Raw genomic sequence first — 23,847 nt, forward strand, 5'->3', positions numbered from 1 at the left:
TGTCTATGTGTATGATGAATGCAAGACACTTGGAGTATGCCCGGCTTACTAATGAACTACAAAACACACCACCACCTGAACTGTATGTGTGTGTGTGTCAATATGTCTCATGGCTCTGGTGTTGATGTCTGCTGACAGTGAGAAAGGACAAATTAATAACCATCCCCTCACTTCATTAAAAAAAAAAACTGCAAGTCATGATGAAATTTGACATGACTCCCATCTCTATTAGATCCTCCTCCTCCACAACACTACATCTGCACTGCGGCTCTGTGTAGGTTTTCTTAAACCTGCACATGATTGAAGCAGCTCATTTGAACAATACAGATACATGATTTCAATAAATGTTTTAGATCTCATTTTTGGAGTTCAAGTATATACGTGAAATCAATTGAATTTTACCCCTTACAATTCTTCTATTTACACAAGAAACAAAAGGGAAACTACAGTATAAACCTTATTAGCCTCAGTGTTAAATTAGCATTGCTCAGCTCATTATTATCTAATTTGATCACATAATCAGGGTTATTTTCACAGACTTGACAGAGCCGCAGAAGACATTGTACAATTGTTTTTCGCAGGCTGAGTAGTGCCATGACGAATAAACTAATCTTCATGTGTGAAATAGGCAGAGTGCTCCTTAGCAGGGAGGTTATGAAATTAGGAGGCAAACATGATTTTTCAATGCTTACAAAAAGGTGATCATCAGTGCAGTTATTGCGACAGTTGAGGAGTGTGTAAAGTTACGCAAAGCTGGGAAGCAAAGCATTTCATGTAGCGAATCGGTATATTGAAGGGTCGGTTTTGAAACGTGTTGAGTTTTTTCTATGAGCTGATTTCAGCTCTGCTCTCTGGTTTTGACAGTTTACATAGATTTAATGACGCTCTTCAAAAATCAAACCTCGGGCTTTGGCTTTGCTTTAATTTTTGGTAAGTTTGAGAGTTGTTGTTTTTAAATGTTTGGCTTATCCTTCCTCACAGAAGCACTGTCACTGCAAAAACTAATTTTGGCAAACTGGCATAAACTAGCATTTTCTATGTCCACTCACTGAGAGCCTTTTCGCAGTGTTTGTTGGTTCTTTTATTTTCTTTTTTAAGTAGAGCACAGTGTTGACAGTGATTCAGTTTCAAGCTCTTTACTATTTAGGCAGCAGTAGATGGCAGACATGTTGTTTCCCTAACAAACTGACACACCAATAAAACATATTTGAATAGAATAATCAGAGTTTGCAATAAGCTTCATATTGCACGAAAACAAACCGATAAAATACAATATATCAGGCCCTCTATGAATTGGCCAAGAAGGAGCTGTAGAACCTCCCCCAGAATAGGGGAAACCGGGGTCCTCTCCATGAGCTAGACCTGGGAGGGAGGCTCACCGGCGAGCGTCTGGTGGCCAGGCCCCATGGGCCAAAAACTACAGAAAGAACTACATGGACCACCATGCACAGGGATAGGCGTTAGGGTTGCAAGCAGTGTCAGCCGGGTGGCAGGCAAAGACGGGGACCTGTCATCGCAGACTGGTTCTAGGGAAATGGAACGGCGGTGAAGGAACCAGAGCTAGTGCGGGAGGTGGAGCGGTACCAACTGTAGGTTATAGGTATAGTTAGGCTAACCTCTACACATGGCACCGGATCTGGAACCAAACTCATGGAGAGGGCTAAACTCTCTCCTTTTCTGGAGTTGCTCTGACTGTTTTTTGTGCCAATGCACTGAACAGCAGTAGTAGTGGACAACCTGTAGTGGGGTGATTGGAAGGGATGGCCTGCCCTATCTGAAACTGAGTATTGCTTTTCTGGACCGCCCTGGGAAACCCAAACCTGTAGTGTGGGTGAACTAGGAGCTGTCCGTGAGGCCTTTTAACTTCTGCCTCCTGAAGAATTTCTCATGCATCCCAAGTGAGGTTGGGGGACATGGAATACAAGTATGCAAGTTCACACCTGATGCGAATCGTACCCGAGTACACATGAACCGTACTCCAGGCCACCTTTTCAAGTGGACTCGAGTACGGATCGACGAACCGTGCCCGAGTGCAGTACAGAGCGTTCACACTAATCAAACAAACTGGACTTTGGGGACAAGTGTACTCGGATCCGGGCCCGGGTCCCTGATGTGAAAGCACCCTTAGAGAGAGAGAGGGGAAGGAACTCAGACATCTGGAGATCTCGGAGTAGAGACGCTGCTCCCAGTTTAAGTGGTTGAGCATCTGATCGGGACGCCTCCAGGGCGCCTTCCTTTGGAGGTTTTTCGTGCACAACCATCTGGTAGGAGATTATATATCTCATCTGGCTTGGGAACACTTCTGGACACCCCAGGAGGAGCCTGGAAAACATGGATGTGGACGTCTGGACTACCTTGCTTATTAGCCTACTGCCACTGGGACCCGGCCCCCGGATAAGCGGCAGAAAATGGGTCGATGGATTAAGAAAAATATAGTAAAACAAAAAGTAAAGAAAAAAACATGTAATAGTTGATGTGCAGTTACATGTACATTCAACTTACATGTAGGATAAAAACTAATATGACTGCTGCAAAGATCATTCCAGATATGGTTTTAATGTAAAAAATGCTGAGATATAATCACTTGTATCACATGTATAACAGCACTGATAGAGTTCTTCTTGTTTGGGAGGATAGATAACTGATTACAGTCAAACAGAATCACATTTGCATAATCAAAGGACAGCAGCTGCACAAAGCTGATCAAACCAGCAGGTGATATCACTGTTGAGGTACTGTTTGGAACCGCAACATTGATACTGTGTAATGGAATCTTATGCTTGTTGGAAAGTGATCAGCAGCCTCCTTCTCGCTGCTTTGAACTGTTGCATTAGTGCCAGCAAGGAGCCACCTGACATAAGGAAGAGTGTAGATGACTTTAGCCAAGCATGAACAGATCAGTAAGCAGACTCGCTCTCTCTGTTTCCGTGTCAACCACCTCCTCCTCTGTGTTGTCACCAGGTTGGTGTCTCAGCCTGCCAGTCTCACCTGAGGAAAGCCCTGATCTGAGAACAACCTACTGTACATTCATGTACATGTGACATGTGTGTCTTTTCACACTCACCCCCTCAGCCTTGTCCTCGGTGTTGGCCAGCATCTCCTGAAGGGCTCGTACTGACAGCGACTGCTCCAACACGAAAGTGCAGATTGACAGATCTGGAGGCACATTCTGAAACAGGAACACACTTTTTAGATGATTTATTGATTCAATTTTACACTTTTACACAGGGCAGTCAATTCCTTTTTTAGCAACACTCTGCAGGATTTCTGACCATTAGGATTGGTGAATGTTTGGTTAGAACGTGTCACTTTTCTTAACATAGTGGTTTCTACAGGCTTTTCTGAATGTTCCAACTCAATGACAATTTCACGATGTTGACATAACCAAGAATGTCTTCCTGTGATAATGCTCTGATAATAATCAGACATAAAGAAATCTCTTTTATACAGTTATATCACCGCTCACATCTGACATCAGCAGATAACAGTAATTATAACTACTTACTGCAGCAGTAAACCCTGGGAAAAGCCCTTTAATATCCCTCTGCTCCTATAGGCACCAACCTGTAGCTGTCAAGGATGAATTCAGCCTATAGTGACCAAATGATATTACTGTAATATTCCTATAATAACACCGCAGGGACTAATAGTGCTTTCTGCTTCATGTCTGTCAGTCAGAGATGTCAAGCAGTGCTGACAATTAGTTGTGCACCAACTGCTAAGAAGTTGTATTCTCTACTGCCCCATAAATATACACCGATCAGCCATAACATTAAGACCACTGGGAGGGGGAAGTGAATAACATAGATTATCTCGTTACAATGGCACCTGGCAGTGGGTGGTATATATGAGGCAGCAAGTGAACATTTTGAACTTTGAACTTTGTGCTGGAAGCAGAAAAAAAGGGCAAGCGTAAGGATGTGAGCGACTTTGACAAGGGCCAAATTGTGATGGCTAGACGACTGGGTCAGAGCATCTCCACAACTGCAGCTCTTGTGGGATGTTCCCGGTCTGCAGTTGTCAGGACCTACCAAAAGTGGTCCAAGGAAGGAAAACCGGTGACAGGGTTCATTGATGCACGTGGGGAGCGAAGGCTGGCCCGTGTCGTCCGATCCATTAAAAGAGCTACTGGAGCTCTAATTGCTGAAAAAGTTAATGCTGGTTCCGATAGAAAGGTGTCACACAGTGCATCATAGATTGTTGTTGCGTATGGGGCTGCGTAGCCGCAGACCGGTCAGGGTGCTCATGCTGTCATAATGTTATGGCTGATCGGTGTATATGGACAGTGACCGATGATAGGGGGCTGCTGTGGCTCAGAGGTCGTCCGCCAATCGGAAAGTCTGCGACTTGATCCCTGGCTCCTCCAGCCCACATGTGGATGTGTCATTGGGCAACGTACTTAACCCCAAGTTGCCCCCAAAGGCATCGGTGTGTGAATGAGTATTTAGATTAAATCCTGATGGGCAGGTTGGCACCTTGCATGGCAGCCTCTGCCGTCTGTGAATGGATGAATGCTGACATGTCGTGTAAAGCGCTTTGAGTGGTCGGAAGAATAGAAAGGCGCCATATAAATGCAAAGTCTACAAGTCTATTTTTCTACATATTACAAAAATTGTGAATTAAAGGTATAATATGCAAGAATTTCGGTGGTGTCTGTATCTGCAGAGACCCTGCAGCCCTGCCTGGATTTTCTCTATTCTTATTTTGCTTTACTTGGGACGCTTCTGAGCGTCTGCAAACAGCCTTTGGTGTAACCCCTAGCCAATATCAGCACGCAGGGTGTGCAGCCCGTTCAGGTGGTCTAAAGGGCCCTTCGCCTTCTGATACGGACTCACAAGTACCCCTTTACTCTGTTAGATACAAAGCGGCCATACAGTATTTCACAGATGGAAACGGGTTGTGTTATGTTCATGTGTTCCAGTGATCCCCCTGCTCCTCTCTGTGCAGTGAGTGCAGCTATGATTGGTGTGTGTTTAATGCGAGCAGCGCTGCATTTATTCAAAATCCAGCAACTCGGCACCTTCCCGCAGAGTTGTGCGGAGTTAGTTGTGTGTTTTAGAATGTTACCGACAGGAAACAATCAGAACATTTTATTTCTCTGATCCACTGCTTCGCTCTCACTAACGCCGCTCCCTCTCTTCAGTCACTCCATAGCTTGCTCTCAGTTTATGTCAGGGTGTGGAGGGTCTGCAGTGATGCTTCCTGCCTGTTTCCTAACTGGAGATGTATAAGTCCTGAATGGAATTTGTTTAATGAGTATGAAATGATACAGCCTCATCTTTCAACAACCTTAAGTCAGGGTTTTCCTTTCATTTGTCACCCAACTGGCATTCTCACACCATCATCCTGTATGCCGCATTGTTCACAGGAGTGTATTAGAGCTTGTGTCAGTACCTTGGAGTTGGAGATGGATTCAAGGAAGCAGAGTCTGTTTCCGAAGCCTTCAGCAGCCAGACAGAGTTTCTGTTGTTCCTTATGGATTGTGGCTGAGCACTGTAGGACCACCTCATCATCCTAAACACACACAAACACAAACAAAGGTATAGTTACAAATCAAGACACATTTAAGCAGTTTCCAGGGGTGAAAGTAGGCCGGTACGGTTTGGTACTCTTTTAGTACCACTAAAAGATTCAGTGCCGTTACACAGTCCCAGGAAGAGGGGACAGCAGCTGCCTGCTAAAAAAACGACAAACAACCCGTCACTCACGATTGCATTTCCAACAAGAAAACACATCTGCTGACATTCTCGCTTTTCAAGCGATCTACCGATCCGATACCAGTGTTTCATTAATAAGCTGTATGCTTCACTGTGTGGAAGTGACTGGGATCATTCTTTTATGTGTAAGGCAACATCAGGCTTGACTTAAATATTGCTTACCTAACATATAAATACATAGATATACATTTACTGAATTGTTATTAATTAATCATACATCAACAACTTGGTAAAAAAATATTCAAAATTAAAACAGGAATTACAATTCAATTGTAAAAAAATTCCAGTATAAAATGTATATAAAGCAGTATATATATATATTGAATTGAATTGAATAGATCGGCCCCATTGTCACTGATACCCGATCCAGCTATTTGTGTCAATGTCAGCCCGATATCCGATCTGTTATCGGTATCGATGTATCCGTAGTATCAAATGTCCCTAACCACAGCTCCATTTGTTGACAGATGTGGCAATGCTGTTTCACTTTCATTGACATTGCCAGATAGGGCATTTGTGCTGCATTCATGTGGTGTCGGAATAATTGGAAATACAAGTTCCCGACTGGTAAAATTCACTTGAATGTCCTCAGTCGGAACAACAACTCTTAAAAACTTAAATTGTTCTGCAGCACTTAAAATAAATAATTTGATATACATGATGTCAAGTGTTTCGAATTTCTTCCTACACCATACAGCCGGTGAATGGTGTGTTCAGGGATGCTGCATGAAGCTGGGGTTGGGAGGGGAACAATATCAAACGATGACGGTTGGGGTAGCCTAGTAGTACCGGCAAGAACTTCAATCTACTTTCACCCCTGCCAATTTCCCATTTTCTACAAAGACGATGACAGTTGTCTTTCTGTGGTGTTGTACCTCTACTAGATAAAAACCAGATACAGTAACATCAAATAAACAGACAGCCTGTTCAGCCTAGATGAAGCAGATATCATCGCTTCAACTCATGCTTTTTAATCAGGAGTTAGATTGACAGAGACAAGCACACAGTGGCATTACAGCACAACGTATACGCTCTCTCTCTGTCACCGACTCACTCTTGCGGCTCTGATAAGCGTCCTATCAGACAGTCAGACAGTAACAGCACTACAACATGTCCTGCATCTGAATGTTACAAGCAATTAAAAATCTGTCTGCTCACATGTCACAGCAGCTAATCCTGCTGTAACTGAGATCTAATCAGCATACATCTGTTTTTTCTGCCTAACGTCTGTCTACCCATACATGGCTGTGTGTACTAAAATCACACCACTGTTAACATTATTTGTCTGTGTGCCATCAGTCATGGTTGGACAAAGGAAGTGGTCTCACACTTGATATGTACCCCCATCTATCCCAGCCTCCTCCTAATCTCTGTCCTGGTCTTAAATCAGATCGAGATCAGACCTGCTGCACCTCCCTCTCTGTATCCTCCTCCTCACTGATGACTATGTCTGCTCTGTGTAGGAGGGTTCTAGACATCTGTTAAAGGCTCCTAGACACCTGCTTTAATGTGAAGGTTAACAAGAGCAGAAAGCAACACTCGAAGTGGGCCGATACTCTTCATTTTACTCCTTGGCGTAACATGACTTTTTCTTGCGTACCGGAACTTCTCACAAGCTGCCGGTACTCTTTCCTGCCCTCTCCATATCAGGTTCTCTGGGAGATTCATAATGGCAATTCATACCGGTGCAGCGCCAGCGTATTTGCGCCGCGCCTCATAAGCCATAAACAACATAAACTACAACATAAACTGAACATAAAAACTATGTGGGGAGCGTCTGATCTGGACGACCTGACGCACGGCACTGGGGGGTGAAAACGAGGGTGCTGTAATTTATCGATACAATGTTCAAATTTTTTTTGTAAAATAATTAGTGATCTGTTACGTCATAACGTTTTTATTTGTGAACAAATATTATTAATGTAACATTATTAAAAAAGTTTTCTGAATCTGCACTTTTGATTTGTGTAATAATACGATTTTACATCGCAAACACTTCCTGAAGAATTAAATGTTCAGACGAAGGCTGTGATAAATTATAAAATAACCATTTATTAATAATAATAATAATAATAATAATAATAATAATAATAATGATATAAAATGATATAAAATTGCATATTTTTAGGTCAAAAACCTTTTTCTTGAGGGCCCAATATCTCCTAGTATCTTCTATACATTAAATTCAGAATGTGTCTCTTTATCCTGCTGCATAATATGTAGGAGCATCCTGACTGGGACCTGAATGATACTGATATCTACAACAGGCTACAAATAACATAGGAAAGCACTTTAACTATTAACACTAAACACACCACCTTAACCCTAGAATGTTCCAGTTGGAGTATTACAGACCTATTATAGAAGATGCATAGTCCAAGTATAATAATAGCATTACAATCACAGCTGATTAAGACTGACACAGTATAACATAAAGAAATAATGAATAAACAGGAATAAGTCACAAGAGATTGCTGATAGCAATCACACGCCAACATGTAAATAAGAGAGTACGGGCACTTCTTTTTCTCCACTTCAAGCACTGACCACATTCAACAGTGATGTCATTTCTGTAGGTTTCGCTTGTCACCATTTTTCTGTTGCCACGTAGTAAGATGACTTTGCCATTCTTAATCCCACCTACTAATCTCTTATTAACAACTGTCAACTGTTTCTCCAGCTGGTGTAAACAACAGTTGATTAGCACAAGATGTGGGCGCTCATTCAGAGGTCTGATGCCAGGCTAGCTCAAAACTCCATTCATAATGTAGGGCTGTCAAAGTTAACGCGATAATAACGTGTGAGCACAAATTCATTTTAACGCCACTAATTTCTTTAATGCATTAACTCAACTCGCGACTGTTAGGTTGTATCGGGCTCAGTTTTAAAGCTAGAGTGATACTGGTACCATATAAAAACTTGAGGAATCCATTGGTACCAACCATGTCATACTAGCTTGTTACTAAGGAGGGTAAATAACGCTCCAAATTTATGCTAAATTTTGGCGAGGAAAGGGGTCCCTTGACCTCTGACCTCCAGATATGTGAATGAAAATGGGTTCTATGGGTACCCACGAGTCTCCCCTTTACAGACATGCTCACTTTATGATAATCACATGCAGTTTGGGGCAAGTCATAGTCAAGTCAGCACACTGACACACTGACAGCTGTTGTTGCCGGTTGGGCTGCAGTTTGCCATGTTATGATTTGACCATATTTTTTATGCTAAATGCAGTACCTGTGAGGGTTTCTGGACAATATTTGTCATTGTTTTGTGTTGTTAATTGATTTACAATAATAAATATATACGTACGTTTGCATAAAGCAGCATATTTGCGCACTACCATGTTGATAAGAGTATTAAATACTTGACAAAACTCTCTTTAAAAGGTACATTTTGAACAGATAAAAAACGTGAGATTAATTTGCAATTAACTATTTCAATCGATTGACAGCCCTACTCCATATACATTCATCAAGTAGGTGGAACGCGCTGAAAAACCAGGTCATAATGCCTCATTCGGCCATCAAGTATAGGTGCAACCCATGGGAAATGGCAAGGTTGCAAAGTCTAATAAATCAACATACATTAGGATGAATTAGGGCTTCCTTTGTTGTTTCATCATTGATGAGAGCTCTCTACCTCTAGAAGTGCAAACAGACTCTGGAAAATTGCCACAGAGTGAAAGTCTCTCCCGGGGGGACAATTCTGGTGAATTGTCTACTGCAGTGTTTCTCTCAGGCTGCAGCTTGATGATGTTGGTGAATAGCAGGGGATGGGCAGGCTTCTGGCCACTACACCATACGAGCAGGACGCATTTTTATAGATACAGCTGGAAATAACTGAATCTAATAGAGCTCCATTGGGAAACATTGTAGTTGTCATATGCTGCCTCTGGAATTCATCAGTCACTGTGGTTCTGCTTAATTATCTAGACGCGTGGGCTGAGGGAATACCATCACACACACACACACACACACGGCCAAGTAAGGTTTGTTGGAAACTGGCATAATGTCTTAATGACTCTTAGAATGTCTGGCACATGCGATCCCTCCTGCCCACACCCACATACATGCACACGCAACGAACTGGGAGGCAGCTGAGATATCCATTATGGCTATCATTAACTTGAATAATGCCTTAGTGACATTTATAATGGCTGACACACACAAACACAGACACTGTTCCCTACATGAAGATGTCTGGTGTCTGTCAGCAGTAGTTAGCATTCTAGCCTTCTATGGAGAGAGAGAGAAAATGGAAAAGAGACAGACCCAGAGGGACGGATAGAAGATCAACGGCAGTAGTTCTGAGCCACATGTAGTCACTGCAAATCGGTAGCGAGAGTGTGTGTTTGAGTGTGTAGTCCAGTCACTTTAACTCCAGGGAAAACCGTTAGAGAATTTGGTTTTGCCAGATTAGATACAGCACCACTTTATTTGGAGGTAAAGATTGAGTGAGCACATCTGTAAAGCTGCTAATAATCCCTCATACATCAGACCGGCACATACGGGTATACAAAAAGGGGGGTAGAAAACTGAAGATCTCATAGACTTCAATGCTTATCTGATGCATGTTTGGATTGTAATTTTGACAAGTTCGTATGCATTCATCTCTTGTTATACAAACGTTTGTTTCATACACATGTCTAATAATTATTTTGCGACCTTGTCTGAACCTGAGCGTTAGCGAAACCGTTATCAGCTGTAACCCCCATATGAGTGCAGAGCAGCAGCCGTGAGCCAGTGGGGCACGCTCACATGCACTAACATACACTAAAAGCCTGCACGTCCAGCCCGGCTATGTCAACAAAGCACTCGGAAACTCGGGTTACAACACACACAGAGGGAGAGTGACTTCATGCTCTGCTCAGGTAGACATTACTCCTCTATATCTTTACAATAGCTGTTTGCTGCTATATTAATGCTCTGAATATCGTATAGAGCACCTTTAAGATCAGGGAACAATTGTGGTCATTAAACCTGCAGTAGGCAGAATAATTTTGGCATCATTGGGCAAAAAATCCATAATAACCTTTCAGCATATTGTAACTCAAGTGTTCTGAGAGAAAACTAGACTTCTGCACCTCCTCATGGCTCTGTTTTCAGGCTTTTAAAAATCTAGTGACAGGAGACTTTGGCCAATCCCAGGTCATTTCAGATTGAGAGCGTTCCTATTGGCTGTTCATTCAACAGAGGCAGCTGTCAATCACTCGCAAACTCTGATCAAACGGTCAAACTAGGCAGCGCTGATCAAATATGAATCAATATTCTGTTACTGTAATGTCTATTTCTCTCCTCAAATGTTTTCAGAATCATCTTTTAGTGCACGGTTTAGCTGTTAAATGAGAACGTTTGCTCCGGCTGGTGGGTGGTGCTTGGTGTTTCCTCAACTGATCTCAACATGGCTGCCGGGTCACAAACTTTCTCATTTTACAGCTAAACAGTACACTACAAGACGTTTCCTCACACTTTATTTATAGCAGTAAAAGGCAGTATGAGTTAGACACAAAATGATTGCATTTACCACATTTTTGTGGGAGTATAAATGATTTGGGACCTGTCAGCACACTTTGTTTGGTGGAACAGTACACTGGTTTCTTCATGTGTGTGTGCACATGCACAACAGCATGTCATACATACATGTTATTAATTATGATGTTATTTCTACTGTGTTCCACTCTCGGCCAGCAGAGGGTGCTGCAGGAAACCTCAGCCTCCTCACGTCCCAAACCAAAAATTCGGATTAATGTCACGCAAACAGTGTTATATTGGATGCCTTTCTCTTTATCATTGCCAAGGAGGAATGGACTTCATTACAGAAACGTGAAAGGAGAGCAGGTCAGAAAGTTGTGCTCTGGAAAAGCCTGAAAAGACATTCGGGAAGTGGACGAATGGACTGCTCGTCCATTTACTGTGAGAAAAAGGGATGTGGACTTTTGAAAGATGCAGGGTTTTTTGTATGAAGTTTCAAAACACAAAGCATTGACTATCTCGGGTTACACTATAAAAGGGTTTTAAAAAACATTTATAAGTGTGCAGTGTGTGTGTGTGTGTGTGTGTGTGTGTGTGGCGACAGAATGGCTTCCCTTGCTCAAGAAAAACACTCTCTAAGGCTGCATCTGCCCTCCTCCCACACACACCGAAATAGACTGACATAAATTAGCATGTCTTCTATAGTCTACACAGTCATACACACTCACTCATACACAACTGTGTGCACAAGCATATAAACAACCTGGAAAAAAATAGAATAAAAAATGTGCGCACACGCGCACAAAAGCCCATTAGAGTGCATGGTCAGTGCTCATCGGGGCTACACTCAAAAGCAGCACAGAGTTGGATACACAGTCTTACACAACAGCTTATTCAACAGTAGCAGTCAGTGGAAACATTAAATACGACCTTCCTGAAACACGGTGCAGGATCGGAGAGAGAGAGAGAGAGAAAGAGAGAGAGTGCTGCCACAGATCCCGGTTTATATTCTAAAGGTAGACGAGCAGGATCACCAAAAGACAACATAACATGATTAATCCTCTTTTGACACAAGAGAGAGAGAGACAAAGAGATTTAGAGTGAGAGAACTACATATTGGGAAAGTATAAACCACTGTTAACATCTTTAATCCCATCCGCTCCATCAGTCCCAAGGCCGATGATACCACATGAGTATATCAGGATGAACGTAGGGGGAACTCTATAAAATGACACTTGAGATTAAAGGCACAGTTCAACAGACTGGTTTGCTTTCTGTCAAAGAGAGATCTCGTATCTGTACATTAAAAGGACAAAGTGTTATTCGTGATTTTTCTTACTGTCAATAAATCCCATGAAAAGATTAAAACCAACAAGACTCGGTCAAAACCGAGAATATGTCTGGACCGTGTACTGTGAATTTGTGGCTAAATTGTTACACAAATTGTCGTGGTGATGTCTATAATGTTGACTCCACTAATGGTACATGTCCACAGCCTCCGCCTTTTCCACGCCTCTCATCCATTGTCTATGTAAGGAGCCGTCCAATGCATTCGTCACGTTGGCCGCTCCTCATTTGCATAAAGATGAGGTCTAATCTACTTAACCGGCGCGACTCGCTGAAACTCCCTAGAAACTTTAGAAATGAACCGTTGTAAATCCAGAATAAAGAGAGATTTAGCAACTGCATGCCTTATTTCTCGCATAACATGTTTTCAGAAACACAAACCTTGATATTCGCTTTTGCGTTGCCATTTTCTTGTGCTGTCGTGCGCCCGTTAGTGTGTGGTCACATCACGTTAACACCAAGTCATTTTAACACCACTAATTTCTTTAACACATTAACGCAACTTGTGATTTTTTAGGTTGTAGTTGGCTCAGTTTTAAAGCTAGAGTGAAGATACTGGTATCATATGAAACTAAAAAACCTAAGGAATCCATTGTGAATCCATGTCATACTAGCCTGTTACGAAGGAGGATAAATAACGCTCCAAAGGAAAGGGGTCCCTTGACCTCTGACCTCAAGATATGTGAATGAAAATGGGTTCTATGGGTACCCAAGAGCCTCCCCTTTACAGGTCAACAGTCCACTTTATGATAATCACATGCAGTTTGGGGCAAGACATAGTCAAGTCAGCACACTGACACACTGACAGCTGTTGTTGTCTGTTGGGCTGCAGTTTGCCATGTTATGATTTGAGAATATTTTTTATGCCTATTGCAGTACCTGTGAGGGTTTCTGGACAATAATTGTCATTGTTTTGTGTTGTTAATTGATCTCAAATAATAAATATATACATACATTTGCATAAAACAGCATATTTGTCCACTCCCATGTTGAAAAGAGTATTAAATACTTTACCAATCTCCCTTTAAGGTACATTTTGAACAGACAAAAAATGTGCGATTAAATATTTTAATCGATTTTATTCGATTGACAGCCCTAATATTTAGTCATGTATTAATGTGTTGATGAACTATGCATCCCTGTCTTTGCGAATGTCTCTGCAATACACATCATTTAGGTGTCGCAGGCCCAAAAAAATCCTGTATTATAACAAAATCTAACAGAATGGTTTGAGCAGCTTCTGCTACATTGCTGCTCTACTGTATGTGCCAGATCAGCCTGCTGTGTCTCAGTATGTACTGTAGTATTGTGTATGTATGGTGTTTGTGTGAGTTGTATTCCAAGTATCCAGTGTTGCAGAGCATCAGGGATTTGGAAGACACACACACACACACACACACACACACACACACACACACACTGACAGTGGGCAGGTCAGGGGAGGAGGGTTTAAAAGCTTGGCACAGAGAGAGAGAGTGAATGTGGAGGAGGGGAAAGCGTCAATGATGTAATCTGAGAAAAGCAGAGGGAAGAGGAAAGCAGAGAGGGAGACACTTCACTCTGATCAGATACTGCTGTACACTGAATAAACACTGATAATCACACAGTTAGTTATTGTCATTTACATTTTACATTAAGTTATAGATGACTAGCTTACTGTTTAGTAACCATATGATGCATCTTATATTCATTTCTAATAGAACATGGGCTGATTGCTATATCATTATTAATTACCACATTTACCTCTGTAACAATAATATCTTTTCAAAAACATCTGTGCACAAGATTATCCACCCTCACATTTATTAACTCATTGTACTGAATAATAAAATAGAACCAAACTAGAAACCATCTTGTGATGGGATCACACCAGCCGCGATGCCAAATCTGACCAGGGGCGTAAAGAGGAGGGGACCAATGGCCCCTCCCTACTTCCTACCGCCTACCAAAAAGTATAGAAGCAAAGAGACAAAACTCCGCTGCTTTTTTGACAGTCGCTACCAATCAGCGACGGTCATCCCTGCAAACTCCATCTCGAAAAGCTCCAGTACTTTCAGAAAGTACTACCCCTAAACCAGGTCCTTTTTGGGGGTAAAAAGGCCCCATAAAATGTCCCCGGAACTTAATTTAGACCCTGGTCCCTTCATTCAAAAGGTTCTTAGTTCCGGGGGAAAGTTCCTGCGGTGGAAACTGGGCTTTAGTGGGTGACACCCTGTCGCCGGTTAGTCATGTATTGTGAAAACCGCAACAACTTCCAGACAAGACAGCAAGTTGTGTGTGAACAGAACAGCGATGTGACGACTTTGAAAGTGGTGTAGTGTGAACTTGGCTTCAGCTGCTGAGCCCGAAGTTGAGTGTATAAAGACCCCCTGAAGCTTTGTTTATACTCGCCCCGAGACACCGTGGCGCTGGCCTCCGCAGATGGCTCGCGCGCTACAAGCATGCACATGACATGGATGTATTAAGAGAGCTGGATACAGCGTTGGAGGCGGGGCCCCGTTCATTCTTATGAAAGTTGCTCAGTGGCGCATTAAGCCCAGAGTACCCAGATCTTCCGCATCTATTGGGGCCCATGAAGCAGGCGCAGTAGCGTCTGATCGGTAACATGGCTCAGTCACAGGGTCACAGCCGCCACGCTGTCATCACGGCTTGCTAACTCCGCCTCCCAGCCCTCGCTTCAGCCTCAGTCTGGGTCTCATTCACATGAACGGAAGAAGGTAAATAACTCTGGATTCAGCTATTAGTACACTTTACAACTTTTAGGACCTTATGATTCAAGTGTTCGTGCTGGGAATTGATTTACCTAAAAGAAGATTATCCTCTGATTTACAGATGTCTCTTTCCCAATGTAAGTCTATTGGAAAAAGTCTTATGGCCCCGATGGCATCACGTGACGGACACGGAAGTTGTAGTACCGCCGTTTGGCCACCACGAAAATTGTCCGGCGCTCTTCCTGAGGGCTTGGTTTATGCTTATGGCATTGTTTGCTGCAATATGCTTCGAAACGCCAGGAGGCATACGAACAAAATATTCTGTGGATACCGCCAAACATTGCATTTGTGTACTATAATTATTACTGTCGCTTACCTCCAAGTCTAAATCATTTTCCGTCTCTCGGTGCTTCCCCTCGGGTCGCCACTCTTTTCATGAGACCTTTTTTTTTTAGCTTCTACAAAATGATCTCTCATATTCTTTCACACCTGCAGCAGAAAGTCTGCTCTTTCCCCAGTGTGTTGCCTGTTTCTTTTCAAGTATTAAATGTCATGCAACTGTTCCTGTGGTCTCTCAATGAACAGTCGTAGAGGTGTGGGTGCAGTGGGTGCATAGTGGCAAAAGTTCAGAGGTGCACAACCAAGCGCCGCGACAACTTGCCGGGCCTTCGCGCACCACGCGAAAGCCGCGATGACGTAATTTTCTGGCGCACGCAACTCGCGCCGGCTTCACTATGGCGACCATAAACCGAGCTTGACTTTGCAGCACCTGAGTTTGATCAACCTTTTACACAGTCTGTTGACCTTAATGAGTGGGTTCCCTTCTCATTCAGCCACATGTTTTTTTCAAAGAAATTGAACATGTGTTCTCTATCCGACTGAAAGGACAGCTTGTTCTTGTATCTGTCCCCCTGAATCATTTTGAACTCTTCTTACTCACCAACTACACCCCCCACTGACTGAAGCCCTCATGCTCATTAGCGTGGATTAGAGCGTTGGATGTTGTTCTTCTTGTTCTGTTCTGTCTCGAGGTCATGCGTATCACGGGCAAGGACAACATTGTTGCTGAGTTATATCTTTGTATGTGAATAATGTTCCATTATGTTCTCATTATTCACCATTTGTCACTTTGTGGGCTTGTGGCTATAAAAGGCAGCCTGTGGAGAGGCAGAGCACCGTGTTCCGTTTGGTGAGCTGATACCTTATTGTCCTTATTTATCAGTTTGGTTGAAGGCCTCTGGTAATAATGTTTTCCATTTCATATTTGGGCCTAGTGCAGCTGAACAGCTGTTCTGAAAGTCAGTTTTCCTGGTAATCTTTTGTTGTGGCATGTCAATATGTTATGCTCCCTGGGTATGCCATAACAGAAAAGCACTAAAACAATAACTGCAAATTGCTCCAGTACAAACTGCTGAGATTGTACACAACCCCCCTTTTAACTTCATTTTAAGCAAATCCTCCAATACTATAATATATATTTGTATCAAACGCTCAGATGAGTGTTGTATTATAATTCTAGTCATTGTTATTTTCCTTGTCAGTGCATATGAAGGTAGGTCTGAGTGCATGCATGTGGTTGGGTAGATCATACATGAGTTCTCAGCCAGTGTGGTGTCATGATTATGTGTTCAGCATAGCTCACTACCTACTTCATTTTGTGATAATAATGAGAAGAACAATAGCCTAATGTGCTGAGGGCAACAGATATGCAATGCATTAGAAGCCCTGTTCAGACCTGGCACTTGCATGTGTCTCGGGTGATCCAATCACTTGTGGACAGCTCTAAGTACGTCTTTTCACACCTTGCATTAGAATGCATCTCCACATGCGTCTCCAGTGACCACTTATGATCGGATCTCACTTCCCCGCTCTATAAACACGTAGTAAACACATGGCTAATACAGCAGACGTTGTGACGAACACACAGGCTGAAGTACAAGATATTCCTGTTTCAAAATTTGTGCATGTAAAGCCGGGTTTCAACCAACAGTTCCCAGGACTTTTAGTAGTTCCAGGGACTAAAATATTCCTTCAGCTCACTGTTGTCTGTGTTTGCATCGCAGTCTAAAGACCTGCAAAGATTAGGTAAATTAGTCCACTGCAATCAGGGATGGTCATCCCTGCAAACTCCACCCTGAAAGTTCCAGTACTTTCAGAATGTACTACCCCCCGACCAGGGCATTTTTGGGGGGTAAAAATGCCCCATAAAATGTCCCTGGAACCTAATTTAGATCCTGCTCCCTGCGGTCGAAACGCAATGAGTTCCTCAAAAGGTTCTTAGTTCCTATGGTGGAAACAGGGCATAAGTTCATTCTCGTTATTTTTTTAATTTCACACAGGATGGAGTGAATCGACATAGTATACATGTGACTCTCACAAGAAACATGCCTCATAATGTGGCCCATCATGGATGCATTCCTATACTCAAAGATATTAGCCGGACAGATAAGGTAACAGCAGCTGAAATAACGAGCATTTACCACACTGTGCACTCCCAATTTTTCAAGATTTCATCAAAATTGTAGGCTACCTCTCAGCATTGTCCCACATTGCCCCTCACAAAATATAGTCTTTGTCCCACATTAGGTTTGTTGGGATCTGGTCACCCTACATCAGAGAGAAGTAGTTGTGTACAAATACAGAAATGTTTCAAGAAGAGAGTGTGAGTTTTTTCTTTGGTTTTGACAATAGTCAGATTCTTTTGTTAGAAGTCACATCCCACTCATTTGATTTCCTGAATCAGCACTCTACTACATTCTCCGACACAATCCCATCCAGCTGGCCCCAGAATGACCATGCTAACTCACAATTGCCAGCAGGATTTGTAGGGTTTTGACTTCATACAACAGCTGCCAACATTTCTCTGACAGCAATAATACGCGCATACACACACTGGACTGGTCAGAGACATTCCTGGCATAATCCCAAATGTCTCTGTAATTACAACAACAGAGTAGCAGCGCCTGCCTCACACTAAGCCTGGTCTACAAGGAGGATATTGATACTGGGAGAACGAGTGATGCTGGCAGAAAAAAGTAAGAGACATCAGATTAACTGGTGCACATTAAGATGTGGAGGGGTTAAAGCAGGGAGGTGCAGCCAGCTGTTATGTAAGTCATGTCTTTATGTGGGAGTGAAGGCATATGGCTGAGCTGAGAACTAACAGAGGAAACCATTGCACTGAAAACATCCTACACCCCCAACAAGAAGGCATCTACGAGGTTATTGGTTCCTGCAAGGATGACGTATTTTTTTAGGCTAACCAGGAAGTTAGCATCGCCCTGGTTCCCTCGACAAAAAGCCAATAGGATTTCTCCATTGGGTTTTTCGGATTAGTGCAAATAATCTCTACTAATACTTACATGTTTTGTTCAGGAAGATAATCTTCACAAATGAACACCATTTTGATGATTTTTTAAGTATGAATGCAATCGCCAAAAGTAAAAAGGTAACGTTAGGCTATAAACGAACTACACCACGATCGCATGAATGCGAGTATACACAACGAGGCTGTAAAGGCGGACGAGTCGGCGTGATGACGTTTAGTAGTCCCGTTTAGCCACTTGTTGGCAACCGCCTTTTTAAGACACGTAAAGGCTTCAAAATTCACGAGTGGGGTATTTACTGACGTATTTTATATCGTAGAAAAATCTCTTAAGCTTGTGTTAACCATAGACATTATTTCAGGCCTCTAACTAAAAACTAGGGCTGTCAAAGTTAACGCGCTAACGCAAATTTGTTTTAACGGCACTAATTTCTTTAACACATTAACGCAACTTGCGATTTTTAGGTTGTAACAGGCTCAGTTCTAAAGCTAGAGCCAAGATAGCGGCGTCATATGAAACTAGAAAAACCTTGAGAATCCATAGGTACCAACTATGTCATACTAGCTTGTCAGGAAGGAGGTCAAGCGCTCCAAACTTGCAAACAATTTTGGTAAGGAAAAACTGGCATGGCCATTTTCAAAGGGGTCCCTTGACCTCTGACCTGAAGATATGAAAATGAAAATGGGTTCTATAGGTACCCACGAGTCTCCCCTTTACAGACATGCCCACTTTATGATAATCACATGCCGTTTGGGGCAAGTCATAGTCAAGTCAGCACACTGACACACTGACAGCTGTTGTTACCTGTTGGGCTGCAGTTTGCCATGTTATGATTTGAGCATATTTTTTATGCTAAATGCAGTACCTGTGAGGGTTTCTGGACAATATTTGTCATTGTTTTGTGTTGTTAATTGATTTCCGATAATAAATATAAACATACATTTGCATAAAGCAGCATATTTGCCCACTCCCATGTTGATAAGAGTATTAAATATTTGATAAATCTCCATTTAAGGTACATTTTGAACAGATAAAAAATGTGTATCAATCTGCAATTAATCGTGATTAAATATTTTAATCGATTGACAGCCCTTTCAATTTGTAACAGTTTGCATGGCCAATTATTTATACCTTTCCACCCCCAACACCACTTCTACAGTAAGGTCCTTATCCCTTATAAAGGTGGGGGTGTCAGGCTGCATCATAGTTATATATCTGGTTTTATGAGCACTGGCTTAAAAAAGACTAACACTTGTAATGCTCTCATTTTAGTTTCACTTTCTGCCTCTCTAAACCAGCACTCACAGCTCATCCTGCCAAAGGCTGGTGGGAGTACACATGGTGCTCTCACACAGAGCCATGAGTGGCCCCTCACACCTGGAACCTCTGAAACCATGTTAGATTTTATCATGGTTTTTTTCTGTCAGGGAATTTAAACAGAAAATTCAACTTATTAGAATAAGAGAATTTACCGTTTGTCACTGCTTCTCTATTCCTCAACCACCACCAGTGTACTATGTGTGTATGTGTGTGTCCGTTGTGCGTTATGCAGATACAGTAGATAGATCAATAGACTACAATCACACACAGTCCAGACACCTCCTACTACTGGAAACTTGACCCCTGGAGCTGAAGCAGAGGAGAGGACAATAGATTTCATAAAGACACTAATGTTTCAGCAGCTGTTAATCATTCTCTATGTTTTTCAGCTACTCTGCACACAAAAACACCACAAGCAGGATCACGTTTCATGTGTTGTATGCTGTGTGTGTCCTTTTCTTTGTGAACATCTTTCATCACAACAAGCCTAACATGCACTGCTGAACTGCAGTAGAAATGCATTGAACTCAGTAGCATCATGCATTTGCCAGACTATGCCAACTTAGAGAGTATGGAGGACAGAACCTGCCAAAATAAAAAATAAAAAATTAAATACATAAATAAATGACTCAATACATAAATATGTCATTAAATGTAGCAAAAATAATATTAAAAATAAATGTAGCCATTAATTGATCAAATCTGACATAAATTGATATTTCTGTTTTAATTTGGGTCTTTATTTATTTTTCTTTGTATTAATTCCCTTATTTATTTACTCTTCTGTTTAATTTTCCCTTTTATTTATTTATGTATTTATTTTTATTCATTTTTAAATGTATTTATTTATTTTTGCATTTATTATTTATTTATGTATTCATCTTTTATTTATCTATTTTGCATTTATTTTTTAATATACATTTCAATATATGTATTTATTTATTTATGCATGATTTTAAATAAATAAATTAATAAATACATAAATAAATAAAGACACATATTGAATTATGAATATAAAATAAAAAAATAAAAAATAAATGCAAAATAAATAAATACTGCAAAAAAAATATATAAATTTAAAAATTCATAAAAATAAATACATAAAATGGAAAATTAAACAGAAGAGTAAATAAATAAGGGAATTATTATAAAGATTAATTTTGTATTATAAAGTAAATAAAGAAGCAAATTAAAACAGAATATCAATTTCTAATATTATTATAACTATTATATTTGAATACCATTTTTCTATGCCACAGTGCAAGGAACTCCTTGATTCCCATTCATCCACATGTTTGTTTAAACACTTTTTTGTGGGATACTCCCGACATAACCTACTGTAGTTGACCAATGATCGTGAAATTGGAAACGACCAATCACAGTAAGTTCATGAGTCACACATCCATCAATTTAACCACTTGCGGCTCCATTTATGTTGATTAGTGTTGGATGTTTTATGAGACTGCGGTATTTGTGATGCTCTATAAGGACAACACATCCCTCTGTCTTCTAATAGACATCAGGTCAGCAGCTATCACTCTCTCTATACTCACCACACAAGCCTGTCTGTGTCTAAACCTCTCTATTCATCACACCATCCCATCTATCCACACACACACTAACATTTGGCCAATTCTACTCTTCATTTTGCTGTTTGTGCAGTGTCAGCAGAAAGAGCCAATTAAGCTGTTGTCTGTGATGCAATAAAACATTAATAACTATGAGGAATGTCTGCAGAGAGATTCACTGAGCTCACACAGCTCACACAGCTATCTGTGTCTAGACTCAGAGCTAGTGTGCTGCTGCTGTACTGCTCATTGGCACTACAGAAGGGAGATGCAGGGGAGATTGCATGACTTAACACATTTGCTATTCTAGATAGAATTGATTATTATAGTACTGCACGGACCATCATTAGTTTAAGTTCAATCTCCTGCCATCATGTTGATTATTTAAAGGACCAATAGGTCATATTTTTACTGTAATAAATCATAAAATGACCATGATATGTCAACAGAGGGAAAGGAAACATGGTGGATTGAAATCCTGGCTTATTTGACGACAATACTACAGCCAGTATGTTCTTATTTGAAATTTCCATTCCGGTCCGGAATGTCCGTTTTTGTTTTGGCCGGCGTGATCCCGTCCACTGCCCATTTCAACACCCTGTTACCACATATGAAACAAACTGGCATACAAACACAGCCTTCTGCAGCCATGGAAGCAAGCAAACCAACTGGAGCAACAGAGATAACACAACATTAGATTCTACTAGGGCTGGGATGATACACCTATATCCCGATTCAATACTATCACGATACTTACCGATTCGATATGTATTGCGATTTTTAAATATTGCGATTCTACAAGAATTGCAATTTGATTTATTATATTTGTTAACTTTTTAACACTAGACCATGGGAAAAAGTTAAATCATACACTTCTAGGGACTTTTATTTTGAAAAATATAAAAATTAATACAGTAAAAATGCTTGATTTTCAGCGTGTATGTAGTCAGAGATGTCCTGATGTCAAATATATCATACATTGTCAGGAATTATTTATTACATGGTTTTGGAAGAATAAAGACATTTCCCTCACAAATTAGTTGCATTTTTTAATCTATATGGGACATGTAATGTTTTATACTTCTGGTGAATATAATACAATTAATGTTATTTACATAGATGTATTTTGTATATACAGTTCCCTTTGTTAACACCTTATTTTGAAATCAAGACGTAGTCACACGTGTATACTTCCTCTAACCTCTCCAAGGTTGTCGCTAGCTCTCCCCTCAGCTCCGTTCTCTTTATACATCCATGGTCAGCTCCATCGGGGCCGTTTGAAAGCATTTAACATAAATGTCAGTATATGGTGCTCTACAGTTGTCGCGTCGGCCCATTTGACCACGGAGATGAGAGTGACGGCCGACTTGACCGCACGTTACCTCGATACGATAATGTTTCCTGTCCATGACAGAGGTAGCATGCAGCTTTAGCCGTGATGTCTAGCTCAGCTTTTCCTGACAATGTGTGAAACCTAAAGTGTTTCCATACTTTACAGTAAGTAAGTAAGTAAGTAAGACTTTATTTATATAGCACATTTCATACAGGAGTTGCAGTTCAAAGTGCTTTACACAAAATAAATTAAAAACAAGCAGCAAGAGCAGTGCATGGAGTCAACAAAATCATGATAAAAATAATAAAACATTTTAGAACAGTAGAAATAGTCAAATATAAATAGTGCAGGATAAAATTCGTAGTGCAAGTTACAGAGAAAATGCGCTGGTAAAAAGATAGGTTTTAAGATGTCTTTTGAAAATGTCTAGCGTGTTTGCTTCCCTAATATTTATGGGTAGTGCGTTCCATAATTTTGGGGCATAGTTGACAAAGGCCGCATCACCAATCTTCTTTCGACTGCTTCTGGTGACCTCTAATAGACCTGCATCTGATGATCGCAGTGTTCTCGCTGGTGTGTAGTTTGTAAGGGAGTTAGCAATGTAGCTAGGTCCTTGTCCATTTAGTGCTTTGTATGTGAGGAGGAGGACCTTGAAGTCAATTCTGAAAGTAACAGGCAGCCAGTGTAAAGTAGCTAGGACAGGACTGATGTGTTCTCTCCTTTTAGTTTTTGTTAATAATCTAGCTGCAGAGTTTTGAATGAGCTGGAGTCTTCCAGTGGTTTTCTTGGGAAGACCAGCGAAAAGTGCATTACAGTAGTCCAACCGGCAGTATGTGTAGTGTTTACCACTTTGGATTTAAAATGTGAGGGTACAGGTCGTATCCACGCCAACCCTCCGCCGTTTCCTACTTTCTCGTTACGGCTTGCTGCGGTTTGTTTTAGTTGAAGGATACAGAACGGATCTGACGTCACGTTACTCAGACTACAACAATAAAAGCGGTAAACTTCATTCTACCTCCGCATAGACTCAAATGAAGCAAATATATTGATT

The 23,847-nt window shown here is 41.3% G+C and overlaps 1 protein-coding gene across 15 annotated transcripts in view; it reads right to left on the bottom strand.

Annotated features, from left to right (window-relative positions):
- Window positions 1-23,847, bottom strand: part of ryr2a (ryanodine receptor 2a (cardiac)) — a 170,245-nt gene that overhangs the window by 116,169 nt on the left and 30,229 nt on the right. For all 15 annotated transcript variants that reach the window (XM_074620549.1, XM_074620550.1, XM_074620545.1 and 12 more), the window contains exons 2-3: window positions 5,395-5,514; window positions 3,065-3,169 (exon numbers count right to left, since the gene is read on the bottom strand). In XM_074620549.1, coding sequence (XP_074476650.1) covers window positions 3,065-3,169; window positions 5,395-5,514 — 225 coding nt within the window. The remainder of the gene's footprint in view (window positions 1-3,064; window positions 3,170-5,394; window positions 5,515-23,847) is intronic.

The sequence above is a fragment of the Sebastes fasciatus genome, chromosome 20 (assembly GCF_043250625.1).
Source record: "Sebastes fasciatus isolate fSebFas1 chromosome 20, fSebFas1.pri, whole genome shotgun sequence".
Classification (NCBI taxonomy): Eukaryota; Metazoa; Chordata; class Actinopteri; order Perciformes; family Sebastidae; genus Sebastes; species Sebastes fasciatus.